General features: G+C 42.7%; 1 protein-coding gene across 2 annotated transcripts in view; it reads right to left on the reverse strand.

Annotated features, from left to right (window-relative positions):
• LOC126188941 (ETS-like protein pointed) overlaps positions 1 to 23,858 on the reverse strand; it is a 798,299-nt gene that overhangs the window by 579,397 nt on the left and 195,044 nt on the right. For both annotated transcript variants that reach the window (XM_049930684.1, XM_049930685.1), the window contains exon 3: positions 9,524 to 9,665. In XM_049930684.1, the coding sequence (XP_049786641.1) occupies positions 9,524 to 9,665 (142 nt within the window). The remainder of the gene's footprint in view (positions 1 to 9,523; positions 9,666 to 23,858) is intronic.

Here is a 23,858-nt window from a genome sequence, read left to right on the forward strand (position 1 = left end):
CACTACAAATACTGAAGACCTGTTTTCGCAAATCTAATCAGATTTTGCATTATTTCGCGTTGTCCTCTGTTAAGAAATATTTTTTTCAACACACGTAAATCATTCAAAACTGTTGCTGCATTCTAATGTTCACGAACTCTTAAGTACTTAAACTACTTTAGAAATAAGATCCCAAGTGTCCTTACCTTATACGCATTTCTCTCTTTTGAGCTAACAGTCAAAATATAAGAGCTCAAGGAAGCATTTAAAGGTAAATTAATAATTCTAGTTGTTAGTCTCGCCTCTCCAAAGATACCTCTCCAGTGTGGCTGCAGCCACAGTACGGCTATCTGTATCGTTTAGACACACAAGCAACCTCTCAGCAGCTGGGTCCATAATAATCATGGTTAGTATAGTGCAAACGCTTCAAATCAGTGTTCAGTTTGTAAAGCCTAGTCTTAAGACACAATTTACTGTATATGGATATATGTAAATATGTGTGAATCAGTCATGAAATTACAGACAAAATTCCTGGAACAAAATCTGGTCATCCATCCCAGACATACTGAGCAACCAGAATATTCACAATTAAAACTGTTAGCAAATTACATCTCTATGTCGCACTAGGACTCGAACCCGCAACCTCACCTTTCAACGCTCTCAGTGAGGGCGGACATTGTTTCTTGGCTCGATAGCTGAGTCGGTAAGTGCATTGCCTCTCAAAGGCAATGATTCAAGTTTGAATCCATACACGGCATGCAGTTGTAATGTGCCAGGTGTTCACTCCGCTGCAGAGTGAAAGGCTAGTTTTAGTTACGCTAAGTTTAATGCACTCTTGTAAACAACAGACACAAAAAGTAAGGAAATCAGAATGAAACAAACGTCGTTAAAGCATATCAATGACCGCAGGAATACTAATCTGGAGAAGGAGAAATTTGAAGCATTTTCAGTGTAATGCTTTTTAAAGACTGTCAACAATTAAGGGACAGAGAAGGTACGAAATAGAAAGATACTCAAAGAATGAGAGGGAAAGTAATTTTATGGAAACATTATCTTACAACGGGAAGGATAATAGTTCTCATGACGCTGGAAGAATAAGCACAGGTGAAAACTTCTGCAGACCGACAATGATTGGTATATTTAATGTAGGTTAATGATGTTAGGTGAAACAGTTATGTAGAAATGGAGAGACTAACAAAGGACAAGAAGATTTGAAGGACAGCACTGAACCAGTCCAAAAGGATTAGCTTTAGCAAAAGGAGTAACAAATGGCTAAACATAGCTGTTAATACTGTAGATGAAATTAATTCATGCCCCTCTTTTGCATTACCAGCGAGTTTGCGTAGTGGTAAGACACTGGACTCGCTTTCGGGAGGACGGAGGGTCGAATATCCGTACAGCTGTCCATATTTGTGTTTCCCGAGGTTTCCATAAATCGCTTAAGGCGAATAGTGGACGGTTCTTTAGAAAGAATAGAAGGGGCGATTGTCCTCTCTAATCGGAACTTATGTATTAAGTGGACCTATCCCTCTCTGCAATAAGAGTCAAAAGATCATGGAGGCATTTGATGTGTTTCTGAGATGTTACGGTTTCAGTTAGTCTGGAACAGGATGTCTAGGCAGTACAGATGGTCCTGTTGCCCAGTAACAGTCCGATCCACATTTGAAACTGTCTACACGTAAGCTCATCAGATAAGATAGGAATGAAGCGATATATTCTGTTCCGTGGAATACAGAGTTCTTCGTTCCAGGAAACGTATGATGGGGCGATAACTTGCAAAATAGAACCAAGAGAACGCCGAAGAAAGATCGTGCCTCCTCGCTCCAAAACCAGAGCAGTTACTGATGTAGGGACGTTGCCCGATTTGTATGAATCTACACTGATTAGGAGAACGCACTGATTATATGGCAATTGTCTGATCACAACGGGTGGAAATTTTACCCTTCACTTACACAATTACGAGATCGTAAGGTTATTTAAGGATGAACTTTTATATGTAGGAAATAGAACAGATATTGACGGAACATGCAAGGAGGACATAATAGTAAGAACTGCACAAGGTAAAATAGCTTTCTGTAAACAGAAACACCTGTTAACATCCGAAAATAAACCTTGAACCGCAAAAATAGCCATCCAAAGCTATGTCTGGAGCAAAGCTGTGTATCGGAGCGGAATATGGACAATGGAGACGACATAAATGAAACGAAGAAAAGTCTCTGAAGTGCGATATTACAGGAGACTGTTGAAAATCAAATGGGCTGATCGAGTAAGAATAGAAAACTTTCTCCAGAGAGTCAAAGAAAAAAACGTGCAGTTTAGAACATAAGGAAACGGAGAGAAAGTTTGGACAGACATTACAAGAGTCTTAGCCGAAAACGTTATTGGAGAGGCACGCATTAATATGAGTAGACGGGATGTATCATAATTAGTGGCGAAAATCGACAAGAGTGGAAGTATACGACAATAGAAGCGAAAAAGTTCCAGTAAACATGGATCCCCAAGTAACCCGTTTGCGAGATAATTGCAAATGTATGGTTACGAGTCGCCACTGGTTTCAGCAGAAAATATGTCAGTCTATTGAAAAGAGATCCATACCTCTTACACTTGATCGGTCAGTACAGGGACGATTAATGCTGTTTGTGGATAATGCTGGAGTTGTCGTCTGATGATGTTCCATAGATGCTCGATTGGAAACAAATCTGGTGATGGAGCAGGCCAACGCAACGTGTCGACACTATGTAGAGCGTGTTGGGTTCCAACAGCGGGATGTGGGCGAGCGTTTTCCTGTTGGAAAAAACACCGTGGAATGCTGTCCATGAACGGCAGCTGAACAGGTCGAATCAACAGACTGATGTACAGATTTACAGTCAGGGTATACGCGGGAAAACCACGACAGTGCTTCTGCTGTCATACGAAATCGCTTCCCACACCATAACTGCAGGTGTAGGCCCTCTGTGTGTAACACGCACACAGGTTGGTTGCACGCCCTCAACTGGCCTCCTCTCCTGACCAACACACGGCCATCACTGCCACCGAGGGAGACCAGCTTTCATCAGAAAACAGACTTCCATCTTGTCCTCCAATATTCTTTATGCCGTGTGGCTAGGGCCTCCCGTCGGGTAGACCGTTCGCAAGGTGCAGGTCTTTCAAGTTGACGCCACTTGGGCGACTTGCGTGTCGATGGTGATGAAACGATGATAAGGACAACACAACATCCAGTCCCTGAGCGGAGAAAACCTCCGATCCAGCCAGGAATCGAACCCGGGCCGTTAGGTATAGCATTCCGTCGCGCTGACTACTCAGCTCCAATGAGCTCTCGCTTTACACCAGTGAATTCGCAAATGGGGTGGTTTGGTGTCAGTGGAATGCATGCTACAGGGCGCCTGGTTCGGAGCTGTCCTTGAAGTAACAGTTCGTTGTGTCACTGTGGTGACAACTGCTGCTCAGACTGCTGATGCAGATGCAATACGATGGATCAGAGCCATACGCGTAACACGAGTGTCTTCTCTCTCGGTACTGTCACGTGGCCGTCCGGAACCCGGTCTTCTTGCGACCGTACGTTCTCGTAACCATCGTGCCATCAATTACTTACAGTGGCTACTTTCCTGCCGATTCTTTCTGCAATATCGCAGAAGGAACATCCAGTTTCTCGTAGCCCTTTTACACGACATCGTTCAAACTCAGCGTGCTTCTCATAACAGCGTCTTTGTCGTGTTAAATGCATTCTTGACTAACATCAACTCGCCACGTGTAATCTCGAAGGTAATTAACGCTCACGACCGTTACAGCGTGTGTTTACAGCAAATTTGATCTGCATCCCCAAAGTGGCACTACTAGCACAACTGTTATGCAACTGGTGCGAATTTTGAATAGACATCTTTCAAATGTAGAAACACGCCTCCCTACTTCCGCGTATGTCGTACAATTCCTTGGTGTTGCGATTTTTTCTCCGTCACTGTATATAAAAGACCTCTGACAGCGTACCACGCAGCAGCTATACCGAATGAAGAGGATGGCTGGCAAGCTAAAGGAATAGGGAATTGCAACAAACCAGTCACAACGCTGATGGCAGAAACTACAGGGCTATTGCACCGTTACATTCATAGGAGTAGAAATTGTAGTTAAAGGTACCGATCGGAATACTGCTAGACAGTAGCGTTCCACAATTGTGAGATGTCGTTTTGTGCAGGGAGTAGGTGAGGTGGCAGCCCTGTGGTAGGGGCCGCCCCGCGCCCGCCTAATAGAATAATCGCCAGCATCCTCATCAGGCGGCCGCGACACGCTAAATCAATGCCAGCCAGCTACGCCTGGCCTCGCCTCGCCTGCTCTAGCCAAGCGGCGCCACCTGCCGCACCGTGAGCGCAAAAAACACATGCAAATAGCTATGCCAACGAAATTTTTGTTTTTGCGCGACGCCTCAGCACCTGCTGGATGCTTGCTTTTCTTCAGACACTGTCTACGATCTGTCCAGAGGACGTTCGTACGCTCAGATGCACCACAAGGTACAATGCGTGAAACTACGTAAACTTTATTTAATACGTAGCATCTTGAAGATGTGTATCCTTGCTCTAGAAATTCTGAGAAGCTGTTCTCCTTATCGTATACGTCATTTACAGACCAAGCTGTGTCAATTGTACTGTTCCTCTTCCTCGTGCATGGGATATAACTTTAACCTAGTGCCATTTTCCTGTGCTGTTCCTTCCTCGCTTCATTGCACGATTCTCCTGTTTTTAGTTTCTTGGAAAGCGTGGTGCTCACGGGGTTTCTTCTTAAACGGAGTGCGTTGCTACATATCTACTCTATCTCCTTCGTTTTCTTGCTGGGAAAGTAGAGGAATATATCGGAAGCACAACCATGTAGAATTCAAACAAGCAATCCACCTCCTAGGAGTGGTCTCTATCATCTTTCCCACGTGTCTCTACAGTTCACGAATCTTCTCTCTGAATGCACCTGACATTCTCCTCTAGATCTGTCTTTCCCTCATTTCTTGAGCTGATCTTTACTATTCATAGAGAGCCGTTCATCTGCATATAGGCCCTCTGGCTGTATCACTATGCAACAATGAGGTCTCTTGACTTAACTGGACGTTGATTTATTTTTGTAGCTACTTTTGGTTCGGTCAGTGGCACTAAGACTTTTTCTCTCTAAGGTTTTGATTCTATAATAATATATAATAATATACACAAGAACGAATATGAATTGTTCACAGTTTTTTGATCACAAAATCCGAAGAAAAGGCTGAAATTTATTGATTGGCTCTCACTTTTCGACAATGACTTATTGTATGTATTTTACAAGAGACGACGGAAAAGGTGAAAAGAAGTAAAATGTGATAGTCTGATGTGGATCTGAACCTCCAGAATTCGAATCGAGAAACACATTGCTGTTGGAAGAAGTGCATAAAACGCTGTAAGGTAACTAGTGCACACTGCTCGCTATAAATGTTCTATTACATCACGACAATATGACTATGCGAGAACAACAGTGGAGGAAAATCCCCAACAGCTTGGAGGGTCAGGCACTTAACAAGCTGTCCTAACCATCGGATATCTCAGCAATAAGCGTACCAATTATTTAAAATTATTCTCCGAACTGTAACAGTCCACCTGCATAGTAATTGGCTAATAGCACTTCCGAAAGATTCTCCTGCCAATAACGTCTATTACTTACGTAATTGTTAATAATGTGTAAGTAGAAGTAGGGAGAAGTGTATCGTGTAGTCTGATAAACATTTTAATTAATAAAATTTCGTAACTGCTTTCGAAAATATCATTATCAATTCTGACGGTTAAAATGCGACAACCTGACACGTGGCACGTATAATACAACGACAGTCGTTGAAATAATCATGTACACAGTAAGAAACTAGTATAAAACCTATTCTTTGAAGAAAGATTTACAATTAGTATGCTACAGGGCTTACAGTATTTTATAAACGTAATTTTATTAATATTGTCACACATTCGTTTCTATTGCGTGGGAATATTATCTAAGGTATAACAACAACACACCGAGAAAGAACTACATTTAAATATTTGCGAATCGCCAATTTTCTACCTCAGGACGTTTCTACCGAAATACTGTTCTTTTACAATTATTTCCCCTTCTTAATGCATTATGCTACATTTAACAAGTACTGTTATGAAGGAGAAAATATATCACAGGTGAATCGGTAATTCCACAAAATGGAAGAGAAGTGAGATTTCTAAACAGCGTTTGATCTTTGTTGGAATAATTTCGACGATGAGATGATGTAGTTACAAAAGCGCAAAAATTGGGTATTTAAATGTGTGCGGATTGCTATCTTGTCTAAACGTGCCCTGTTTATAGGATCGTACTCAGCCGAAGTATTGTGTAAGGTTCGCTGGCTGAAGAACTGAGCTGCGCACCGGTTCCTGACAGCTATCGGTATACGCGAGTGCCCCTCTTTCCCTCTTTGCAGCGCGCGGTCTTAGCTGCATCTGTTTGGAATAATACATGCTTAATAGTGCGTCGGCAGCTGCATCGCCTCATAGTTTAGAGTGAATAATTCACCACTTTCGTCTTGGACATCCTTGTTCCCATCTAGCAAACATCCGACGTCAACCATCTCATAGAAATTCAGAATTAATCTTCACCTCCGACTGAAAATCGTATGACGATAATTAAGATGAATACTAATGCTCAGTATCTTACGTATTCCCATATTACAATTTATGTCGTAACGAAGAAATTTTAGTATCAAAAATTTTCCCCATGACAAAGTGTACACTCGATAGAAGAAACTATGAAAGCAAACCTCCCTGTGTGAACACAATCAGTATTACCCAGTTGACGGTTGCAAAATGGTTCAAATGGCTCTGAGCACTATGGGATTTAACATCTGAGGTCATCAGTCCCCTAGAACTTAGACCTACTTAAACCTAACTAACCTAAGGACATCACACACATCCATGCCCGAGGCAGGATTCGAACCTGCGACCGTAGCAGTCGCGCGGTTCCGCACTGAAGCGCCTACAACCGCTCGGCCACAGCGGCCAACTGACGCATGCAGTGTTCATACTAGAACAGGCACCGCTCACGGCTATCGGGCACAGTCACTTCTGTAAGCCATCTGCCTTCACTTTTCCATTTGCAGCAAAAAGAGTAAAGCCCAATCCTCGAGAAAGAGAACGGGGATGCATGTATCGCAGCAGAAATTCCAATTGATCTCCTCGGTAGGCTCCGTTGAATCACAGTCTTCAGTCGGAATCCCATGAGGTAATCACCATAAGACGACCGTCCACTGCTCCACAGTCCAATGTGGTTCTGCATACTGTATCTGGTATGGTGCAATGAACATCTTATGGACCAATGGCGGGATATGGAAATCGAAGTTGCCCAGCTCGCACCGAACATTCGTGGTACTGGAAGAACGAAGGGTTATTATGTTCAATCAATGGCGGAGTCTTCAGAAACGAGGGACAAACTCGGATTGAGAAAAGATATGAAAGGAAATCAATCATTCCCTTTCAAAGGAACCACGCGCACGTATTACTGCGAGGCGCGAGTACGTTGAGAAAAGTGTAAAGCGAGGGTGAAGAGGGGAAGAAAATAAAGAAAAGGAAAGGGAGGGGAGAGGATCACTGCTGTCAGTTGCACGGGGACATTAGGCGGAATCAGCGGCAACGAATGAAAATGTGTACCGTACCGTGATTCGAAAACAGGATCTCCTGCTTATGAGGCTGTTGCGTTAATCACTGTGCCATCTGGGACACAGTGTTATCGCATCGGCGCGGACTAACTCGGCACGCCTCACGGCCGACTCACATTCCCATCGAGTGCCACCTATCTGCAGTCCCTGTCTACTTCCTCCATGTTCGCTCTCTGAGATTCCCACAGGAGGTCGGACGTATTTGTGCATTCGCACTGAAGAATGTCGATCCATTGCCCGGCTAGGCCAATCAAATTATATGAATGCGTGATGTCTGTTCTTTCGGACATGTCTGGAAGAGCAGACACCAAACTTTCAAATACATTGAGAAATATCTAGCTTAGAAACCGGACAACTATCTCTCGTTACACTCAGAGTATCCAAGCCACACACTATATAGATTCTGCTCTTCCAGTTTTTATATCAAGTAAGCACCATATCAATACACACAGTGCACCAAAACACACAAACAAAATTTGGAGGTGGGATTCTCGTACAAAAATTAAGAGTAAAAACATGTAAAGGCAGGACAAAAAAAACTCGTTTTAGTCACTATCTGAAGATCTTTGGCATGTCGACTACTTACAAACTACAGCCCACAATAACTGTTCACAACGTCACCAGCTCATGGAACACGAGCATAATTTTTAGCATTTTAGATATTCGACAGCTAAACTTTACACCTCGGCTTTTATTTTAATTTTATCCATTTCACAACCTGTGTGTGTACATGACAGAATAACACCCTTGTCCACCATCTATGTACATTGAATACTTCGTCTCTGTGTACGCTTAAGCGTAAGATCTTTGGAAGAGATCTGTGGTTAGTAGTCTCATATCCACGTTGAACAGTGTGTGGTCTTGACATCTTTGTTTAGTGCGATGGAACACGAAATGCATATAGTTTTTAAAACTATGATGTTCTTCCGCGACAACTGAGTTAGTGATTCCATTTTTATAACAGTTACGACATCTGCAACCATAGGCAACGCTATTTAGACATGAGCAGAGACTTTTTTATGGCATAATATGCCATCACTGAATTTGTTGTAAAGTAAGTTATATTTCACTAACGTACTCTAATATCTGACTTGTTTATGTTTAATTTTTAAGTGTTTACTAATATATTGAACCAATGAAGGAAAAAGACTGCTGCTGGCGGCACTAAATCACAAATAATTCATCGCAGCTGCGACTCCGGTGCAATGAAGACCACCGAGATTGGCTCTTAATGATTACATCAATATCTTTTGATATTAACTCGAAAACGGAAGATTTCGGAACCTTTTTCAGTGACATTTTTTCAGTTTTGTGAATTGAGTGATCCGGTTCTCAAAATGTGCCTAAGTATTTTTACGTATACCGAACTGTCAGTAGGAGTAAGGGGCCGTGTGGAAATACACATACAGTAATTTTTCGCACGCTTCGTTGGCTACTGTAACACAAAAGTCAGTGGTTGATACTCGTTCTAAGTACCTCGCACGACGCACTTTCCATTGTTTTCCGAAGTATGTACGGCAACTTAAGAAACGCTGAGGTACGAATTTGGATCGTCTTGCGCCGGTCGAACGACATCCGTGTGACCAGCAACGGACCGCGATGGGAAGTCCATAAGTAGAACGCCCCATTTTGGACTCGTCGCCACTCACGTTTACGGGAGACGCTCTCCTACTGTGTCACCCCGAAGGTGAAGTCCGATTGTCCCCCCCATGTTTTATGACACAATAGCACAAATCATACGAGGAATTGAAGCAACCGGTGCTGCTTTTTATCTCCTGGCTACTGTGTTTCCACATACGAGATCGCTTCCATCCCTTGGCAGAATACCTAATTAGTATATACGACATGCAGAGTAGGTAGCAAAGTACTCACCAAGCGAGCTCTCGGGGTCGCTGAGGTCAGACAGCGAAGGCACCTTCTGCATGGAGCACGAATTGGGGCCGGAGCCGGGTACACAGGAGTCTCCGCCATCGACGCGCTCCTGCTTCACCACCAGGGGCACGGGTTCGCGTTTCTGCAACGTGAACACCACCATCACTATACCGCTACACGCATGGACCATACAGCTAATACAAATGTTTACACTAGGTAAACGGCAATAGTCTAAATTTAACAGAATTATTAACCGGAAACAGAATAATCTACATGTCTACACTTGTCGGGACGCAACTGCAAAGGATACAAAGAAAAATAACAATATTTCAGCATTACTATCATCATCAATTACTATCTACATTATAATCTTTGCTACGCACGAAGTGTTATATTGTCAATGAAGCATAGCAGCAAAGTAAAAAAAAGTTACTATTTTAATAGAAAACAGGAATAAAAAAAACTAAATAATAAGAATTAATGGCTTTATGTTCCGCTGGTACTGCCTGGTGAAGTTTTACGAAAATGTTTCGAGCAATACTCAAACAAGGTGGTTGGGTAACTGGAACACCATTCGAGCCTCACATCTCATGTGTACACGAATGTGTTGATGTACCGGACAGGCAATTAAAACACTCTGCGACACTGCCGATGTGCGTGTTACTTAACGAATCCCGGGATTCAAAGTGAGAAAAGCAGTATGAAATATTGTGATTTAACGTCTCGTCAGTAATTAAGTCACTGAAGACTAATAACAAGCTATGTTTCAGTGAAGCAGTAATCTACCGCGGTTTTTTGAAACACACGCGTAGCATACACCCCGACTGACTCACGGGGAATGACTTATCCTCGAGTGCTGGGGGGTGGGCTTGGACCCCGCCCCCTCTGCCGAATCTGATACCACCCCATAACTGTGCACCACGAGAGAGAGAGAGAGAGAGAGAGAGAGAGAGAGAGAGAGTTGATAATATGAATGGTTCTAGGAAACATGTACTTGTGAGACCAAACCGTTACAAGGATGTCATATCCTAAGGCCTAATCGAAGAAGAATTTTTATGATTTTGGGGTTTTGCTCCTCAATGATTTAGTTTTGTCCCCACTCCCCCCCCCCCCCCCTCTCTCTCTCTCTCTCTCTCTCTCTCTCTCTCTCTCTCTCTCTCTCTGTGTGTGTGTGTGTGTGTGTGTGTGTGTGTGTGTGTGTGTGTATATTTTCTGAACAGAAATTCAGTGAGTGACTAGTTCTTCTCAAATAAATAATGTCACTTAGTCTTGACGAATAACTTAAGGTAAATAACGAGGCTATTAACATTGCAAAACATGTTATTACGCGTAGAATCAGCAATAAAAGTGGATTGTATTGTACATGACAGTATGAACGATGCACTATTTTTCCACATTATTTTCTCAATTTGCGATCCATTTGCGTGTAATCATTTCTTTTATATCACTGTCGTATGTTGTGAATGATAAACAACTAGTAACATTTTCCATCATTTCCTTTCGGCCACAGGTGCAACTTTCATCAAGGTTTGTTTTAAGAAGGCCTGCAATGAACACATGGTGCAATGTGCCACTTCCCTATAGGCTGTCATTTCGCTGTTAACTGAGACAGCCATGTAGCTGAGAGGCGATGTGGCTGACTAACGGACGAAAAGCTGCACTCAGTGAAGCCAACAGCCCGGCTGTGGCTCCCAGTGCGACACATTAACTCACTTCATACTCCAGCAGCAATCTGTAGACGTCACGTTTAGCTGCTAGAGAGAAGTGAATACGATAGCGGTATGCAGCTGCTAAGGGGCACTACTTGAACGTTACAAGGCGGGCGCAGAGTGCGTGACGCAGCGCGAGCAGCGGAGCGGCCAACCCAACGGCCAGCCCGGCATGCGTGCGGCGACAGAAGCGGTGCGAGCGAGAGGCAGGCAGGCGGGCAGGCAAGCGGGGTGTCGGATTGCCGACGTCCACTCGTGTGTCCAGCCAGCCGGCCACGAAAACTACGGCTACCGCCGCGTCTGCCACCTGTTGCACCAGCTGCCTCCACTCGCTACCTGCCATTCGTTCCACTTCCATCACATACGACGTACTAACTAGTCCTTTTACGATGGGAATGACTTTATGGTCTCTGCCAAAGCGGCTGTTCATTTTCACAACTCATGCTTGTTATATATATTGATTTACGCCCACTAAGGAGTGCTTATGACTAGTTCTTCTTCGATGATCTCTTCCGTTCCCAATATGTCTTGAGCCCTGCTGATAATTTCTCCTTCCTCTTCTGTGAAAGGGGCTTCCGAAGTTTAGGGACTCTAGGAGGTGGTGTCCAAGACTACCATAGCACAAGATTTGCAACTATCTTCTACCTGAAGCTCAGAGATCCCAGCCGAATCCAAGCCCTTTAGCACTTCATTAAGCCACAGGCTTGCAGTCTTGTAACTTTGAACCAATGAGAAGATCTTCTTGGTAAGCCTATTGTTGTTCATTCGTTGTAGGTGCCCATAGAACTTGAGCCTCCTACGTCGCATACTGGTGTTCTCTAACTGTTGATAGAGTTCAGAATTAGACTTCAGTCGGAAGGTTACATCTGGGAGCAATCTCGGGCCATGAATTTTTCTCACAATACGTCTTTCGGCTTTCTCCAGGTCATCCATCGCACCTTTTCTGTTCATCGAGAGGGTCTCTGCGGCATGCACAAACTGTGGTCTGACAGCAGTTCTGTAATGACAGACCTTAGCATTATTCGAAATGCACTTCTTGTTGTACTGATTGTGGGACAGATGGTACGCTGCGTCGAGTTTGTTACCCCTTTCTAAGATGAAGGTGTCGTCTCCACCATTGGGGTGGACCCATTCACCAAGATAACGAAAGCGATCGACCCTCCCAATCGTTCCATGTATAGTCGTTAAAGGGGTGTTACTGGAGTGCCGGTTCTCAAAGTATTTGGTCTTGTCATACGATGTTTGTAACCCTGACTTCACCACTCTCTCATGCAGGGCTTGGACAGCAATGGCAGCGTCCTTCGAGTTGTTGGTTAAGATTACAATACCATCTGCGAAAGCAGGGCATCTTATATCGATTCTTCGGGTCCCAGCTCCAATGGTAACTGGTTTGATTCCTAGATTCCTCAGCGTATATTCCCAGGTTTTGATGACTTTATCAAACACCAGATTAAACAGAATGGGTGATACACCATCGCCTTGTCGTACTCCCTTTTTGATGTTGAAACTCTGAGGTAGTTCTCCCCTGAACTTCAACTTAGAGGCTGTATCCGTGAGAGTCTGATGAGGGTGTGTGTGTGTGTGTGTGTGTGTGTGTGTGTGTGTGTGTGTGTGTGTGTGTGTGTGTGTCGTAATCCACACCTCGTTCTTGCAATACTAAGAAGGGTGTTTGGCGGTCGATGGAATCATAAGCTTTCGTGAAGTCGGCGAAAACCACGGTGATGTTCGTACTCCTTTTTTGTTTTAGTTGGAGAATGGTTTTCAGATTGAAGATCTGCTCAGTACAGAACCTTCCACATCGAAATCCTCCTTGATATTCACCAACTGTTTGATCACACTGACTTTCTACATTGTCCAATAAAATCTTGGAGAGAACTTTATATCTACACTTTGGAAAGACGCTTCCCAACCTACACACTATTTCTCTGCCTGTTCAAACCTCGTCCTTTCGCGCGCGTGTCTTTTTGATTTTATTATGCATGGGACTATGCAACTGTTCGTTTCCAGAAACATATTTCTTTAGTTCCTCTTCTTTCATCTGTTGTTAAATAATAACCTTTCCCTTGGTCTCCCGCGCTTTTTTGTGATTATAGTTTCGTTGATCTTGCGTAGTCTTGCTCCTTTAGCACCACGATTATTTTGTTTGTTCTGTTAGATATTTCCAAATTTCAGTGCTTTCGTGATTATTGTTTTGCCTCTTTAATCTTTAAACTTTTCTCGGTATTGTCATGAAGCCCAGTTCCGTGCTTCGTGTCGTTTGAACTTCTAGACAGCCACATAATGCCACATGAGCGCTGACAGACCAGTTCATTTCCTTTCACTTTTTTCTCCTGATCTTAACTTAATTTTAATCACTATCTTTTCGACGTACCATCAAGTAGTAGTGATCATAAATTTCATAAATGCGCTAACTAGCACTTAATATCACCGATAATCCAGATTGTTATTTCCGTACATATTATACACGAGTATTGTTTCGGAAGTCCCTCGAATTCTGAACATCTTATCCGATTTTACACAGAAGCATGTAACTGATCATCGTATATGACACACAAGTTAGGACGAAAGATAGTTTCGCCCAGTAGCTACAGTTACTTCTAAATGGGAACTGCATGATCATAATACGTCCTGTCTTACCCAATCCACCATGAACCAAGATATTGTACCTAAGTACAGAGCTCGTTCTCTCTTGTCTCACAATAAGTGGAGTGAAATAAAACATAATATGTCATTTTCTAAGGGCAATTGGTTCAAAAACAACAAGCACAGGAACAGTGAAAGGACGCTGCTTCACGATTTAAAAGACAAATGCGGGTAGAATTCGCGCTATGAGGGTTTCGGACATACATAACTATGAACATAGCTAGTTCACCTTTTGGGTTTTTGATGAGTGAGTTTGTGCCGTAACAGCTGACATAAATGGCAGTATCTTTTTACTGAATTGACTCAGAAGCTTAAATTATTTACGACACCAAGGCGCAATTTTATAAGCTCGTCCCTCAGAAATATGATTCTTGGGAGAGTCCTCTATCATGTGATTAAGCGAAATAATCACGTTCACGCATATACAGTCTGCCATTTGTTTCCAGGAGTGGATTTCTCCACTGCAAGTGATTAGCGAGCATTGTTTACACAGCAACTGCAGAACGCTAGTGTTGGACTGTACTAATACTGATGTCAGAGCTATTAGGAGTAAACTGAAAATGTAGGTTACTATATTCTAGAAACGATTTAACAAACATGAAGGTATACGTTCAGCATAGATACAAGACAGTTTATTCTCGGTGTACGATTATGTGTCACATCCTGTATGATAATCTCCACAGGAAGTGATAAAGATACATATCGGCATCGATAAAGAGATGAAAGTGTGTGACGATATTTTCACACTTGACAACTCCGAATACAGAAAGTACTCCTGTGTCCTACTACCCTGTTAAGCATCCGGGTAGATTGAAATCTCCACCGAAAGCTGGATAACCAACGGAAGCAAGTTAACAGCAAAGCGCGACCTCAACGAACTACGGTTTTTCAGTCACCGCTCAACGAAATGCTACCATATCTTTTACTGTCCTGGAAGTTTGAAACGTACTCCACCTCTGTTTATACTAGGAACTTGATTAAATCCTCGGTGAACAGTACTAAATTCTGTGATTCATCCCTCATGATTAAAGTAAGTAATAAGTAACAATCCGGGCTTTTTTTATTAATTTCCCTGAAAAAGGTATACATATAAGTTCGCCCTCTAACGGGCTGTGTACAGAGTCCTGGCATAACCTACCAGTCTATCATAACTTCACGATACTGATATGGAGTTGCTGATTCATGATGGAGACTACGTCTTTCGGGCACATTACTAGAGGAAAATGATAAGCGACAATCAGATAACACTACTGGAGTATATTCCACGCTTCTCCAACGTCGTTTCATTATTTTCAGCGCTTGCTTTTACGAATAAAGGAGAATCTAGTGACTAAGACTGAAATTTTTTTAATACTATATTTTAGGTGCAGACACACGACGAACAGAAATATTACCGCATTTGTTGGACATGTGTTCATTCGGTACAAAGATATTTGTCCTAGAGAGAGTTTGACACAAGGCCCTACGGCATCCACAGTATGGTTTTTTTTCCTTAGGAAGAGGACACGTAGCAGGCTCTCACCCACCGATCAATTTTTTGTTTAAGTTTCTGGCATTAAAAGGCTCCTCCAACAACAGTTCAAGTGCTTCGATACTAGTGATGCAGGTACTGAATGTACCTGGATCTCTTCACCGTGTGGAAATACTCTTTTTTTTCTTACAAAATAAATAATTTATGGTTTCTTATTTTTCGACTTTGTACTTTTCATTAAGGCTGATATGAAGACACATTGCACTTCTTGTAGGTTCCACACCCAATTGCTATTTTTCGAATATGTTCACTTTCCGAGTTTAATGCGCTGTTTAGCTCGCTATCTCAAGGCAGATTTCAGCGCATCCAGTCAAAACAGTTGTTATAGAAGGTCACACCATTTCTTCATTACACCGACTTCCTACTTACCTATGCTACAGCGTTTTGAGATGCTAAGATTGCATTTCGCAGTTACATTGGTCAAACAGTAAAAAATTAGAAAAACTGAACGGCACTAAGCAAATTTCAGAAAAGTGTGTCGTATGTGCACCATGAGACTAGTACAATATAAATTAAAGATTAAAGTTTCAAGCAGGCGACAACGTAAACGGCACGAAGTATTTATTAGTTGGCAACGGCTCCAATATGAGCGATTGTGTTACGATGACGCCTGAAATAGTATCGTTTGGATTCGAGTCACAGTATATTATTTAGCTACTGCGAGAACATATATGTGGCTTAGCTGCTAAACAATCTATATATCATAAATTGCAGATCGGTGACTCGCCTGGTATCACATAAATTACAGATCTGTGACTCCCCTAGTGAATGAGTAGTGCAGAGAAGGTTGCTGTTCTGTGACACAGGCTAGGGAATTCCTCTTGTTAGACGTTCGCCTCCAACTGAAGCGCTGTTTAAGTGTTTCGTTCTCCGTGCATTGCTAAACATTCGGTCAACTAACGCTACGTTTTCATTCACTGGTGGTCCGAGGAGCGTTCTGCGTACAGTACCTGGTCTTCCACTTCGTACCGTTTCCCGCATCGTTCACTGTTTGCCGCCTTTTGTACTACATCAATGTAACAGCCCTCTTAGAACATTTTTATTCTGCGAGTTTCACACACGCTGCGGAATTAGTTAAGTGAATGTCTGTTTAGTTGACAGGTCAATGCTAATTTTTTACGCTGTGTTGCTGCAAAGACTGTTTGCTGTAGTTTTATGTACTCTTTTATATACTGTTGTTCTATCTTTGACAAGCCATGTATATTTGAAACGTCGTCAAATGGGCTCTGCGTAGGGGGATGTGCATTTTTACTAAAACTCTGTCATGGAGGAGCTTGCTTACTCAACACCGAGTTTTGTAATGGTTTACTTACTTACTTATACTGGCCACACAAAACGCAGCCGGTGCTTGGCCTCACTCAGTCCAGCCTTCCACACTTTTCTGCCACCAGCATCATCACCACCCAGACCCGGTACCTGCATGTCTCCCGTGGTATTGTCCTTCCATCTCATTCTCGGCCGTCCCAGTGGTGCGCAGCCTCTCCATCCAGTACAGCCTTTATTACCGTGCTCTCCCCTCTCCTCCTCCTCCTCACTAGTCCGTATTATCTTAGTCCCATAATTTTCACACTCGCTACGACGTCAGGCAATGTGTATAATTGTCTGAGTTCTCTTTATTTCCTTATTCTTCACTGTTTATTTTCTTTCACTGGTCCATATATTTTTATCAGTACTTTATTTTCAAAAGTGATGAGCTCTTTCTCTGTCTCACTTGCATAGCACTTGATGGTGGTCTGATATATTCTTATTTTAACTTCGATGTGTATAGCTCCTACACATCTTCCCCCAACTTGAATTCTTGTTACTATCTCTTGTTCTACAAGGTTTTGTTGGTTGATGTTGACACCGAGGTACGTGAATGTCTCTGTCTTCTGTATTGTTAGATTTCCGATTTTTAGATGGTTTGCTCCTAAATGAGCTCTTCTTCCTACTACCATGAACCTTGTTTCACTTTCATTTATACTTAGACCTACTTTCTACCATTAGCACAGTCCCCATTTTCTCCAGGTCTTCCATGTTCTTTCCTATCAGCACAATATCATCCGCAAAAGCCAGGACGTTTATCTTTTTTCCTATGATGACTCCTGCTCTTTCATATGTTACTCTCCTCGGCGTGTTATTGAGGGCCAAATTGAACAGGGTTGATGATATATCTCCCTGTCTCACTCCTGTTTTTACTTCAAATGCTTCTGAGAACGGCCCTTGTACTTTCACTCTACACTTTGATTCCATCATAAACATTTTAGTTAGCTTTATCAGCTTTTCAGGTATCCCATACTCTGCCATTATCCTCCACGTTTCCTCTCTTACTATGCTGTAATGGTTTAACGATTGAAATTGCTAGAAACAAGAAAATAAAGAAAGTAATAAAACCACCCAGCAAAATAACTTTGCACTGCGTTTGTGAGCATGGTGGATTATTTAAATTAAGACCCTGAAATATAATCACTTAATACCTCCTAAAGAGTCTCAGTAGAGCTCCCTCGTTCCGTGAACATCTTAAACATTAATCCGTGATCATGATTGTTGAGCTTAGTGGCTGTGGAGTAAGATCTTTAAGAAATACATGAACTGGCTGCTTTTTACATAGATTTATGTTGTGGGTTTTCACCCAACGTCAGCTGGCGAAACAAATTTGTATCTCCATCAATACAACGTTTTTGACGCCTGCATTTTGAACGCTGAGCTGTTTTTGGAGTTGTATACTTACGTTTCGTTCATAGTCAGGCGCACTTTTATTACGTCATTTTTAGCTCCTTTTTCGCAAATACGTCGCCTGACAAAAAACGAAAGCATACATAAGAGGAGGAGGGAAACAAAACTTCACGGGCTGATAGGGTGACTGACATTACTTCAGTAACTGCAACAGCGAGTAAAATTTACAAATAACTTGACAGTATGAGCCCACTTATTAGTACGACGTTGCACCCCCTCTGGTATGGATGCTAGCATTCATTTGGTTGGGATAGGTGTCGTAAATCCGTTTTATCCTCTCCTGAGGCAAGCTGGCCTACAACTTGTGTAGCTAGTCCTTGAGATCCTGGTTACTGATACTGGGACAGACTATATGTCCGAGTTGGTCCCTTACATATTGTATCGAGGACAGATCTCGAGACCTTGCTGGGCACGGAAGTACCTTAACATCACGCAGACAGTTCATAGAGAGAAGTTCCATGTGTAGATGAGCACTGTCCTCGTGAAAAATGGCACCACGATGCTAGCGCAGGAGAGGTAACGCATGGTGTAGTACGACCACGTCGTACCATTGTGCCTTCGGAGTGCACTCAGCCACTACCAACCGTGATATGAAGTCGTATCCAATGGCTCCCCACACAATGACGCCAGAAATTACACCGCTATGCTTCTCAATAACACAGGAAGAATGGGACCTACTGGCCGACAGTGGTCAGTTGACGTAGTGCAGAATCGCGATTCATCGCTGAATACAAATGCGACGCTACTGCAGTCGCAGCCGTTTATGTTGTGGTGTTAATGGGAGCCTACGAATGAGATTGTAATTCCTTAGTCCGCTGCTGCTTGTCTCCGACCAATGGTGCAGGGTGACACACAACGTTGCAGTGAGCGCATTTTTGTCCTCGAATGGCAGGCGCATATGTGAAGGGCTTGTGAAGTTCTTGGTACACAATATGGCGATCCTCCTTGTGTCAGACGTAGTCGACCGGAACCTCGATGACGTGTACGCCCGACAGCAATTTAGTTTGTGAGCACTGACATCGTTCAAGCCATGAGATGTGCATATTCGTATTGTAAGGGGTCCGTAGGCCCTTACTATAACTTTGCACTCGGCACAGGTCGATAGGGCGAACAATCGATTGTGACGTGTTGCGAGAGCGAGTGGAGATGCGCGAGTGTGGTTGGCGAGAATGGTGTGTGTGAAGGCCATTGTTGAAATACAGGGTCTTTAACCGAGAAAGGTGTCACCATCGCCGTGGTTAGACCCATAAGTAATAGATTAACACCGGGAAAGTGAAGACGTATCATTATGAAAGTGATCAGTGACGTTACTAGTGCCAATATTTGGTTTCGCGTCTACTGCGCCGGCCTAACCTTGGATTGCAGTGTTGGATGCAGTGATGGAATAGCGTGTGACGATAATGGAAAATGAAGAAAGCCTGTGCTGAGGTTAGCCGTAATTAGATATGTATGACGAAGGCAGTGGCTGTCTCCTTTTTGTGTTTTGAGAAGAATATAAGTTCGTAATTAGTAAAACTGTGTTGGTGTTCCTTATTACCAGACATTCAGTATTATAGTATTGAACAGGACGAACTGGAAAGTAACAACTTCCGTAGCAGTCAATTCCGATTACCAGCCCCATTAGGTTCACGGTCATGTTGATAATAAATATTGGGCTGCTATTCCATCATATCAGGTCGGGATAAAAACGGAGGTGTTACAGTATCCAGTAACGGTGCTAATGACAGTATGTGATAGTGTCCTTTCTACGTGTTCCCTGTGGCTTCAGTACTCACCAGTATTGCTGCCGAGGTAAAAGAGGTCAAAGAGGTCAAAACTTTGCAGCTGGTGTGTCGCGCCTTTTGCGGAGAGTGGGATTTGTGGAAGGATGGCGACGTAGCTCGCGGGCGAATGCCGCACCGCTGGGCGCGCGCACGTCGCCGTGTCCTGTGTCCGCTGTCACCGGCGATTAATGACCCCGGCACACCGGCGCGCGTCTCGGGAGCACATGAATTAAATATCGCGCCGATAAGTCCCGCCTCTTCTCGGAAAACTACTGCGCCACAGTAGCACCAGATACGTCCCAACTTCAGAAAAGTGCGCAGCCGACGTTATGCCGATAGAATACGAGGCTGTGCCTCCCTCCGTTATTGAATTCTGATACTGTGTGAGAACCTATGTGGTCACTCGCGGTTTCGGAAAAACCGATCTGTTTTCGAGAGTGCATTTATACAAGATGCTCCATCTAACTCTGACTTCTGGAAGAATTGCGTTAATTTTATGAGCGCAAACAGGAGATGCAGCCATCGTTGGGAATTTATAAATCATTATGATGTAATACAGTTGATTAGCGGTTTCGGCCATCTACATTTGTTTTCGCATTGGTGTATGGCTGCCTCAACGTTAAAATGCGAAGGCTGTCACTAGCAGCCATGAAGCTTACGCATTTTATTTCAAAAGAGCTGAAATAAATAACCAGTTTTTATGTTAATTTTGGTGTGGCAAGAAACTGGCTCATACAAAAGTTGTTTAGGTCCGAAAGGCATATCTTCTTACGTTACCGAGTATCACCTGAATGACATTCTGTTAAAAAAGGATGAGCTACGCTTTTTTACGCCAAATTATCAGACTTGTATGAGGCAGATTTTGTGATATAACACTTTTGTAGCTCTGGCAACAATACTGAGTAAAAATACACTGACTGGTGATTTTTTCTGTTCGTTGGAGCCGTTTCAATGCCATGTTGCCAACGCTTCACGAAAATTGGTGTAGCCGGAGCAAGCGATATGTGACGTTTACGCTACTCTCGGCGATGAGTTTAACATCTGGCTATTCACACGACCGCAGCAACAGGACAAAAATCCTCGTAATCAATGTATGTATATTCCATAATTTCTTGTTCTACCAACAAAAGAGTATCACTCAATTTGTCTCATACAGATCTCTGCTATTCCATGGTAAAAAATACCTTAGTTCCATTTAAATGTCTGTTACTGCTCCTTTTATTATTTACAATGTGCCATTCAAGTGATTTTCAATAGCGTCAGAATATAGAGCTTTTGCATCCAAACAACATTTGTCTCCACCGTTTCCTAGAGACAACAATTTATGTAGTTACTGCAGATGGGAGCGTTAGGTGGTCCATCAACTATAGGTCATCGATGGATAGGGTATATATTTCATTAGCCGTCGGGACTTGTGACATGTCTTAAGAACGGCTTTCTTTCGATCGACTGTTGGACATCCAACAACGTAAATCGATAGCAGCATCCAATCAAATCCACTAATGCGAGCTTAACAACGCGCTACTTAAGTTGTGGCGGAACATTCTCCATTATCGCGCCCCACAGTCCAGTCGTTATTGGGACATTGGGCTAACCCAAGAGCATTGCTGCACGAAGATTTCTCAAGATTACATGGGAAATGTAAAACAGTGCCTCGAGCAACTGTAGTTTGACTTTTTTCCTGTCGTGGCCTTGGCCTTTCGTTTATTTCACAAGCTAAGGCACAAAAGAATGTGTGTTCACACTGAAAATTTGTCCAAGCGCCAAAAACAACTGTTACAGGAGAATACGTCTCTTGCGCTTGGTGAATAATTTAAGAGGATGCCCGGCGCATCTGTCAACTCTTGAGACCACATCTTCACGATATTACATGAGAGTTCATAGATACCACATGTTTGCAACTGATGGAATTGGCGCAACTTGATCTGAGAACTTTCTCAGCCTCAAGTTTGTCAACAAATGATTCTGCCTCGCCAAAACTCACTTTCATCAATTTAACTGGGAATGAAGATGGGTATACTAATTTTACTTAGCGATGATGTGGAAGTCAACTGCACTAATTTCCTCCGTACATGGTTGTCCAGCAGAAGTGAAAACTCCATGCATTGTACTTCAAATATTTTTTTTTAAATTTTTACTTCCGTCTTAGAGTTTTTTGAGTTTGAGGTATCTGTATATATTTGTTGCGTTTGGATAGCATCTAATTCTCATCCCCATTCACTCTCCTGTACCTTTAATTTTCACTGCATTTCGGAAGAAAATATGAAACTAATAATAATGTCCCGCCGGCTGTGACGTCATCGGAGACTGTACCAACTGCAGGATGATCGGAAAAGAAACAAGAAATGACATTATTCGAAGGAACCATTGCGACATTCGGCGAAAATGATTTAGGAAAGCCATGGTAACCTAATCCATGCTAGCCGGACAGAGATTTTAACTCTGCTCCTCGTGGAAAGGGGCCTACCGCTTTCATGATACACCACCGTGCTTGGCAGGAAAGACCGTGGAGGCTGCGCTAGCGATGTAAACGGATCTAAGAGCTTCAGTGTCATAGGACTGCTATGTTCTACATCTACATACTTACTCCGCAAGCCGCCATGCTTGTAAATTAGTAATTCTCTTTCTATTCTAAGAGTCTCTTATTCGCAACAAAACCACTCAAAAATCGTGTATGTCCCCACCATAGCCCAAGAACTGGACACAATTTGTATCTTGTTGTCGTCTACAGGATGTGGTAGATACCGACTCTCGTATCTGTTCTCGGCAAGCCTCAATAAGTGGTAAGCCCAGGTATCACCTTTGTCACAATTTTATCAAACGAGAGAATATCGAAGATGCACGTCCCATGAAAAGTACCCTCTCATAGAAAAACAGCGATTTTAACAAACCGTTATTGCATTGTCGTGAAAATATTACGTAGGATGCGAGATCTAAAAACAATGTACGAAATACGTATTCAAGTAAGCCACACGTTTTTCTTTTAAAAATATTTAGCAACGACCTGTCCAGTATATTTCTTTCATGTACTGCTTCGTATACTACAGTCTTATTATTTATTTTATTATTTATTTCACTTTGTAACGCTTCTATTACCCGTACAATCAACTCTCATCATTATGTAATTGTTTTCTTGATATTAACGCAACAACTTAAACTTTAAATGCACTTTAGAGACGATTTTCTAAGTGAAGGCAATACGATGCAAATTTCTCATTAAACATCACACCGTTATAAACGTGAGTAAGGATTTCCCTCGAATTATTGAAAAGAGTAGAAAGAACAAATAGGAATGTTTAATATAGTAATCATTTCAGTGCCTTTAAAATTAATTTTTCTCTGCGGCTACCGACGATTAGTAACCGACTTAATTGAAACCACACGAAGATAGCGGGAGATTTCATTTCTAATATAATCCATCATTAAAGGTAACGTGGCAAGCCATTAGGAAACAACGAGCAGCAACAGCAAGAAACAGATCACGGATATTGTTACATGCATTCAAGCAACAGTGTGACATAAAAGTCATTTTTCGTCGTCCAGCCTCATGTGAGAGAAGACGCGGGAGATCTTATTTGTTTGCGAAAACTGTGTCACTATTATTAGATTAGTTACATTGCGAAAATGGTAACTTAACGGCGGTATTGTGTGACAGGATATGCTTTATCGAGAAACGCAGTCATCGGGCAACAAATAGTATCTGCTTGAAGACTGAATATGCCCTTGCTCTGCGGCACCTGTGAGGACACAGCGTTACGTAAAGCATCGCCGTAATCTCAAGTGGTTCCATCCGCCTACGCCAGCTGTAGCCAAGCACGTCGTCTGCCACAAGAATGCCAACACTCAGCCAAGCCCTTATGGCTACGTATTCCAGACTACAGCTACTGTTAGACAAGGTACCGAAGTAGTCATCTCAGTACGAAGCAGTTAAATCGGATATGGTTACTTGGGCACCAATTAAGTTTCTTTTTTCA

This window comes from Schistocerca cancellata, chromosome 5 (assembly GCF_023864275.1).
Source record: "Schistocerca cancellata isolate TAMUIC-IGC-003103 chromosome 5, iqSchCanc2.1, whole genome shotgun sequence".
In the NCBI taxonomy this organism is placed as follows: Eukaryota; Metazoa; Arthropoda; class Insecta; order Orthoptera; family Acrididae; genus Schistocerca; species Schistocerca cancellata.